Source organism: Micropterus dolomieu, linkage group LG11 (genome assembly GCF_021292245.1).
Source record: "Micropterus dolomieu isolate WLL.071019.BEF.003 ecotype Adirondacks linkage group LG11, ASM2129224v1, whole genome shotgun sequence".
Taxonomy (NCBI): Eukaryota; Metazoa; Chordata; class Actinopteri; order Centrarchiformes; family Centrarchidae; genus Micropterus; species Micropterus dolomieu.
In genome coordinates, this window is record NC_060160.1 from 22,290,174 (window position 1) to 22,297,961 (window position 7,788).

General features: G+C 40.7%; 1 protein-coding gene across 1 annotated transcript in view; it reads right to left on the bottom strand.

The window, feature by feature from the left end:
• Positions 1 to 7,788, bottom strand: part of LOC123979434 (alcohol dehydrogenase 1-like) — a 10,260-nt gene that overhangs the window by 844 nt on the left and 1,628 nt on the right. The window contains exons 2-7 of the mRNA XM_046063350.1: positions 2,262 to 2,363; positions 1,816 to 1,957; positions 1,427 to 1,514; positions 952 to 1,171; positions 440 to 700; positions 67 to 199 (exon numbers count right to left, since the gene is read on the bottom strand). Coding sequence (XP_045919306.1) covers positions 67 to 199; positions 440 to 700; positions 952 to 1,171; positions 1,427 to 1,514; positions 1,816 to 1,957; positions 2,262 to 2,363 — 946 coding nt within the window. The remainder of the gene's footprint in view (positions 1 to 66; positions 200 to 439; positions 701 to 951; positions 1,172 to 1,426; positions 1,515 to 1,815; positions 1,958 to 2,261; positions 2,364 to 7,788) is intronic.

The window sequence follows — 7,788 nt, forward strand, 5'->3', positions numbered from 1 at the left end:
ATACAGAACATGAGCCCACAGTCATTTAGTTTGAGACTGACTAGTCAGTGGTCACATTTGTCTCACCTCCAAACATGGAGCCCTTCCATATGCGTCCAGCGATGAGCTGAATGGGTCTCGCTGCAGTGTCATGCAAGTCTGTCCAGCCAACAATCACACTGACACCCCAACCTTTCACACAAGACTCCAAGGCACTGCGCTGAATGGAGAAACGTTAAAGTTAGTGGTTTGTAACTGAATGGGTGCTGGTCCAAATCTCTGCGCTAGCTGTGGAAATGTGGGCTGGGTAACTTAATGAATGACGCTCAGCTCTTCTTCAATTGCTACTGCTGGGAAAGAGGAAGTGAACTCAGTTGATTTAGATAAGAATAAAAGGTTATTGTTTTAGGTAACATGGTACCTCTTCATTATATTCTCAAATCAGATGAAAGCTCCCTACCATGACTCCCACATTCCCGACACATTCCAGGGAGTAGTCCACTCCTCCGTTGGTCATCTCGGACACCACTTGGCTGATGGGTTTAGTGTGATCCTTGGGGTTCACGAAGTCAGTTGCGCCAAACACCTTGGCCTTCTCAAACTTCTCTGGATTGATGTCGACAGCGATAATCCTCTCGGCTCCTGCAGCCTTGCAGCCCATGACTGCAGCCAAACCCACAGCTCCCAGGCCAAACACAGCACACGTGGAGCCCGGTTCCACCTAAAGTCAAAAGACTTCGGTCAACATGGCACTTTAGTTTGGACTTCTTGATGCTTCATAATAAGCAACAGAAACGTGTCCCTTAATGAGTGATTGTTCTCTCAAAGACCTCCCCATCAGGGCAGGAATTTTAATTGAAAAGATTTGTCTTTTATATCACAATAATTCTCAACTTTATAGGCATGTAACACAAAACGTCCCATTCTGTTGTTTCAAGACACAAAACATGATATACAGTCAAACATACACACCTTAGCAGTATTAACTGCTGCTCCATATCCTGTGCAGATCCCACAGCCAAGGAGACAGACTTTGTCTAGAGGGGCAGCGGGGTCGATCTTAGCCAGAGCCATCTGGTTAACCACAGTGTACTCAGAGAAGGTACTGGTTCCCGTAAACTGCTGCACCTTCTTCCCCTTACAGGTGAATCTGGAATCTACTGATACCATCACATCTTGACGAATATTGGACCTGAACAATAACATTTTTTAATGAAAAAAAAATTACACTTGATTTGAGTGGCACTTTTGTCCTATTAGAGGGTCCACTGAATACTTGCAATATGCTTAAAATGAAAAAAAAATCCAAAGATCTAAACTATCTGACTTGTGGTATCGTCACACAGTGCCTACTGTGGAGACATGTTGAATAAAATGTTTCCATCAAATGGGCCTGTAACTGTATGAATGGAGTAGATGGCAGGAGATGAGTGCTTATTGAGCTCACCATGCTTTTTGACATTGGTTGGTCTTAGGACTCTTACAGAAGCGACATTCTCTACACTGAGAGTAGCTCACAGGGATAACCTTGTCTCCTGAAAGACAAAAAGAATGTTCACAGTGAGTTTCAACAGTGCCTTAAGCTGGACTATATGGGAAACGTCTTCAAACGGTCTGGAGCACTTATAGACTGTACATTTAGAATTTGAAAGTTTTACCGTTTTAAAGTTTTACATTTTTTTGAATAAAAAGTTGACATCTGTATTGGTCACTGTATTTCTGAACTTTGGACAGAACCAGGCTAGCTGTTTCTAGTTTGCTAAGTTTAGTTAAGTAAAAATGCCCCAGCTACATACTCAACACATACATATCTCATAATGTTCGTTCAAAACTGACCTGGCTGAAATTCAGTGACTCCAGTCCCGACGCTCTCTACGATGCCGGCTGCCTCATGGCCGAGGACTACTGGAAAGCCGTCTTTATGCTTACCCTCAAACAGATGATACAGGTCTGTGTGGCACACTGCAGTTGCCACAATCTGCAGCGAAGACAGTAACCAAACAGTGACACCACAAGATGATTAAGGAGACAGGCTGATGAGTGTTCACTCTCAGTGGGTTCAGCAGTACTAGCACCACTTTCACATTTTATTGACACGTTTATTCAGTGTTAATATCAAACATATCATTTAACACATCATGTAAGCTGCACTAAGCTTTTTTGGATGTTTATTTATGTGACAGTACGCCTCTGTGAAAACCAATGTGTGACAAAGTCAGGCTGCTGCAGGTAAGAGAGAAAGAGACAAGTGCCCGTGTGTGTTCTGATAGTGGACGTCTCACCTTGATGCGGACCTCGTCGGCCTGGGGCGGAGCTACCTCAATCTGCTCAATCACCAAAGGCTTGTTGGGCTCAAAGGCCACTGCTGCCTTGCACTTGATGACCTAGAAGCCAGTAACACCACACTAAGCATGAAGCAGTGGCGGTTCTAGACCAATTTTATTAAGGGGGCCAGGCTTGTTTTGAGGGGCACATTCAATCCAGGACAAAAGAGACCAAGGCAATGTTCAAGCTTTCAAAATTTTTTCGTATGTTTCATAAACTGACATTTATTTATTTCAGTAACAGGATCTTTTTAGTATCTTAGTTATAGTTTTATTAAATTACATTATTAAAAAAAACATTCACGTTAACTTTTGCTCAAGTTACAGTACATTCTTTGATGCAATACTTCTTTGTAAGGCTTAATGAACAGTATAAGCTCTAGTGTACTATTCTCTGGATCCCAGTTTGTATTTTGTATCCCACAATAACTAGTCCTGATGTGAAGTATACGCAAAGTTAAATACTTGATAGTAGGCCATCATCTGTGCATTATAAAGGGGGGAAAACATTTTATGACATCACATACAGTCTGAAATAATTTGTATCCCACTATAACTTTTGCTAGGAAAATAGAAACTTCTCCATATTCACCCCTGTTATTAGTCATCATATGAAGTATACACAAAATTAAATACTTGATAGTAAGCCATCATCTGTGCATTATGGACAGGGATACATATTTTGGCAGACTGCATGTCCAGCATCCATGTAGGCTACTGTTATCACTTTTTGTGTATGAAAAGTGTGGTTTAAACGCAATGCATTATTAAATTGTTATGATAATAATTTACCTTTTAAGGACGGGGAATCAGAACAATTCCAGCAATATTCAAAGACTATCCATGCAATGGAAACGTTGATTACAAAGACAAAACATTGTCTACAATGCTGCATTCAGTATAATGTACTTTTCATTGTAAGGAAGATATATTACTGTGATCACTTTAGACCAGGGCTATTCTATTACAGATTCAGTTGGGCCAGATTTTAAAACCAGGACACAGAGATGGACCGGACATTTTCTCAGGAGTTGGGATCATTAGGATTTTATTTTCACGCTTATATTGGTAATCCTTTATCGATGCTCTTCCAAGTTCTATTCATTACAAAATAATTGAATATATTATTTAAAAAAAGAATGTAACATTTTTTATTAACTAAATGTTGTTTCTAGAGAAGCAACAGGATTTACAACCGCAAAGTCACTAATATCTCACTGGAAACAAATCTAACATGTCATAAAATAGTAAAAAAAATAAAGTAAAATAAATCATATTCCCGACAACAACTGAACAACTCAGTCCCTCCTGTCCTCCCTCTGCTGTTGCTACTGGTAAAGTGGAGGGCTGGTCTGTCTCAGCAACCAGCTGAGTGTCATATTTTAATGTATGTGGCAAATGTCTCGGGTTGTGTATGTAACCCTTGTTCCCCGAGAAGGGGAACGAGACACTGCGTCGGTGACGACACTATGGGAACGCCTCTGGGCGTGGCAGGGCTGAACTATGAATGAAACTACTCCAATCCTATTGGTGTTGCTAGAACGGTAGTGTGTGACGGCGTAACCGGAGGGGTATATAAGCATGGACACATTAGCCCTTTCTATGAAGCAAGGCACTCCAGGCGGGGTGAGGTGTGGCGGACCGACGCAGTGTCTCGTTCCCCTTCTCGGGGAACAAGGGTTACATACGTAACCCGAGACGTTCCCCTTCGAGGGAACTTGAACTGCGTCGGTGACGACACTATGGGAACGAGATACCCACTTAGGCCGCGCCGAAACCCCGTCTGCCCCCAGCGTGCAGAACCTGACGGCACGACTAGGAGGAGAGCGCACGGGTGCCGGGTGCAGAAGGAAGGTCCAGACTGTAAAACCGGATAAAAGTGTGAGGGGTGGCCCAGCCAGCCGCGTCACACAAATCCTGGAGTGACGCCCCTGCGAGGAGGGCCCTAGAAGCCGCCATGCCTCGAGTAGAGTGCGCCCTTACGGCCATAGGTGAAAATCCCTTGGATTTTAGCCACCACTGCAGGGCTCTCATGTGCAGTAGCCCAGAAGGTATTATACTGGAAGCTGCTGCTAGGAGACCCAAAACCCTCTGAAAGGAGGGACGAAGGCTGCGTCCGCCTTTCCTGAGCTGTCGCGGTCCTGGAGTCTGACCGGCGGGGGAGATATCGCTCAAACGCCTCCCACTGAGTTTTGGCATGCTGGAACCTGTTGACGACAGCATCCACTGCTTCGCCAAATAGGCCAGTAGGCGAGAGAGGCACATCCAGGAGAAAAGCCCTCTCCTTCCCCTGGATGCCCGAGAGGTTGAGCCACAGATGGCGCTCTGTAGCCTCCAAAGCCGCCATGGATCGGCCGATGGAACGGGCCGTTTCCTTGGTCACACGGAGAGCCAAGTCCGTCGCTCTATGGAGCTAAACTACGCTAAAGCTAAACTACGGAAGCCCTAAGCGGCCATTGATTCATATCTTTATTTTACTCCGTTTTCCCGTGATAACCCGGGATCATTTTCTCTGGATAATTATCTCATGATCTCGAGATAACGACTGTTGTTTTCTCGTGATAATGGCATAATTTTCTTGTGATCTCAAGATAACAAAACAGTAGTTTAACATAGGGGTTGGCAAGAACGTTTCTTAATGGTAATTTCAAGATGCTGTTGGTGTCACTGATTAGCTCAGTTGGTAAGGTACATGATTATGATTGTAACATTAAAAAAAAACTTTTTCATATTCCTCTTTAACAAAGTTGTTATGAAGATGGGCGGCTATTTCAGAACCTTTGAAATAGCCATCAGGAAATGTGTGATTGGATTCCCCTGAATCTCTTGATAACAACTTGTTGAAGAGAATGATTTAAAAAACACACAAAAGAAGAATAAAAATAATTTAGCTGGGTTCAGGGGTCAAACCAATCCTTTGGATGCAAGGTCTGGGCTCTTCCAACTGAGTTAATTACTGACACTGTAAATTACCATGAAATTATCATAAAGAAAGGCACCGGCCGACTCCTGTATTCAGCTATGGTTATCTCGAGATCACAAGAAAATTATCCCCTTATATATATAAATGATTGAATCAATGGCCATTTAAGGCTTCCTTAGTTTAGGGCTTCCATACTAAACAGTTACTAAAGACAGACAGCTTTCACTTTAGCTTGTTTTTAACAATAATAGCAAGTTCGACTGTTTTGACAGACTCGAATCTTCTCATTCATTAAAATGAACTAATCTTTTTTTGAGTCATTTCGTTAATTTCGTTAATTTGAACTGGGCTAGTTATTGTGCCGCTGCAGCCTTCTAGTGGGCGAATATAAAACAACGCCGTATAATGCACAAATTCACCTCTTGATCACTCTCTATCATTATATACACCCCCTTGGGCCCACAATCAAATTCAAACCATGTAAAAACCACAGACATATGTTGTCTATATGCAATCCACTACTCTGGCTAAATCCTTCCATTGTCACAATCTTTCCAGAGTATACAACCAGAAAAGCCATATAAAGGCTTATGTATATAATTACTATCATTATCTCTAAAGTGCTCATTCATACAGCAGCCTAACGTCCCTATCCATGAGTAAAATATTAATATCAGATTTGCGTATATAGAAGTAATAAGCTTGATACACTATATGAATAAACACACTCTTATTAAAATTCAACCAATTTTCTGGATCAAGCCAGTCTCAGTCTTAAAAGAACTCCAGCACAGAGAGAGGAACAAAGAAATATTAACACATTATATAAATGCAGCAGTTTGGCAGGTCTGGACGCAGAATGGGCCACATCAGGTCCTGATTCTGCAGACAGAGAAACGAATATCGCTCTCAAACACGGCCAGTTGTTTACATATCAGGAGCTGTGAAACAACAGCACGGATCTGTTGATAAATAAAAATAAAAAGTTATGTTGCGTTCCCACATGGAAAGAACCTATATAAACATATATGTTTTAATATAGGTTTTGATATAGATTTTTAATATATGTGACATATATAAAATTGGCCGTTTTCCTATATTATATGTACATATATGCATATATGTGTACCTATATCCGTGCATACATGTACCTATATCCGTACATACATGTACCTATATCCGTACCTATATCCGTGCATACATGTACCTACATGTGTACCTATATCCGTGCATACATGTACCTATATGTGTACCTATATCAGTGCACATATATGCACCTATGTTTACCTATATATTAGCAAAATTATAAAAATCCATAGCTACTAGGCAACATAAATAATAGCCCAAAATGTAGAAATTTACATTATTTATTAACTTAAGAACAATCAAATAGTACAAGAACAAAAATATGACAAAAAACTGAACAGAAATGTTGACATTGTCTTCAAATTCATTAACCACAGTGAAATGCTCAGATAGATGTGGGATGATGATGATTACTTGAATGTATGTTCTATGTACTTTATTTTTTTTTTAGTTTTTTTTTGCTACATTTAGACTAATGACCTTTCAGCCAAATTCATCTAGAAACTGCATTAAGACAATACAGAAAACATTGCATTTTGCATTGCATTTGGTGAATGTAACGGTGAATGTGTGGATGTGTATGAGCTGTAATGTGAATCTGGAAGTGACTTGAAATTGGGGGGAAAAAAGGCTTGATTGACAAAATAAAAAAACAACAAACCATTTTGTTATACATTTCCTTCTATTCCACTGTCTTTATACAAGAAAGAATTGACCTTGTAAATGTTTCAGGAAAACATGTAGACATCTTAGCTTTCCATCTCCTCTCACTTAATTGTTAAATTCCATAACATGCCAATTACATGTGATACCAATTTCACGTGTTCGCACATAAATAAGTCCTTGCATAATTTTCTTTTAGTTCTTGGTTATTGCCTTGATAATAGAAAATATGAGCTAGGCATCATGTATGACAGTTGCCAAAGTGAGATATGAGCTACGAAATGACCAGATCCTGTCATGAGCTATATAGGAGACATATCTTGCATCCACATATAGGGCTTATATGTGGATATAAAGAAGCAATACCGGAGAGCTATATGGCCTGTATATGCACCTCAATTTTGCCTATATGCTGCATATATACGCATATATGCAGCATATATATTATCATATATGTGCATATATGCTGTATATATGCAGCATATATGTGCATATAAACTGCATATAGGTTTCATATATGCGCATATATCCTCATATAGGTTCTTTCCATGTGGGTAACTATAAGCTTTATCAAAGAGGAAAGTCTTAAGCCTACTCTTAAATGTAGAGATGGTGTCTGCCTCCTGAACCCAAACTGGAACCTGGTTCCACAGGAGAGGAGCTTGATAGCTGAATGCTCTGGCTCCCATTCTACTTTTGGAGACTCTAGGAACCACAAGTAACCCTGCATTCTGGGAGCGCAGTGCTCTGGTGGGGTAGTAAGGTACTATGAGCTCTTTAAGATAAGATGGTGCCTGACCATTAAGAGCTTTG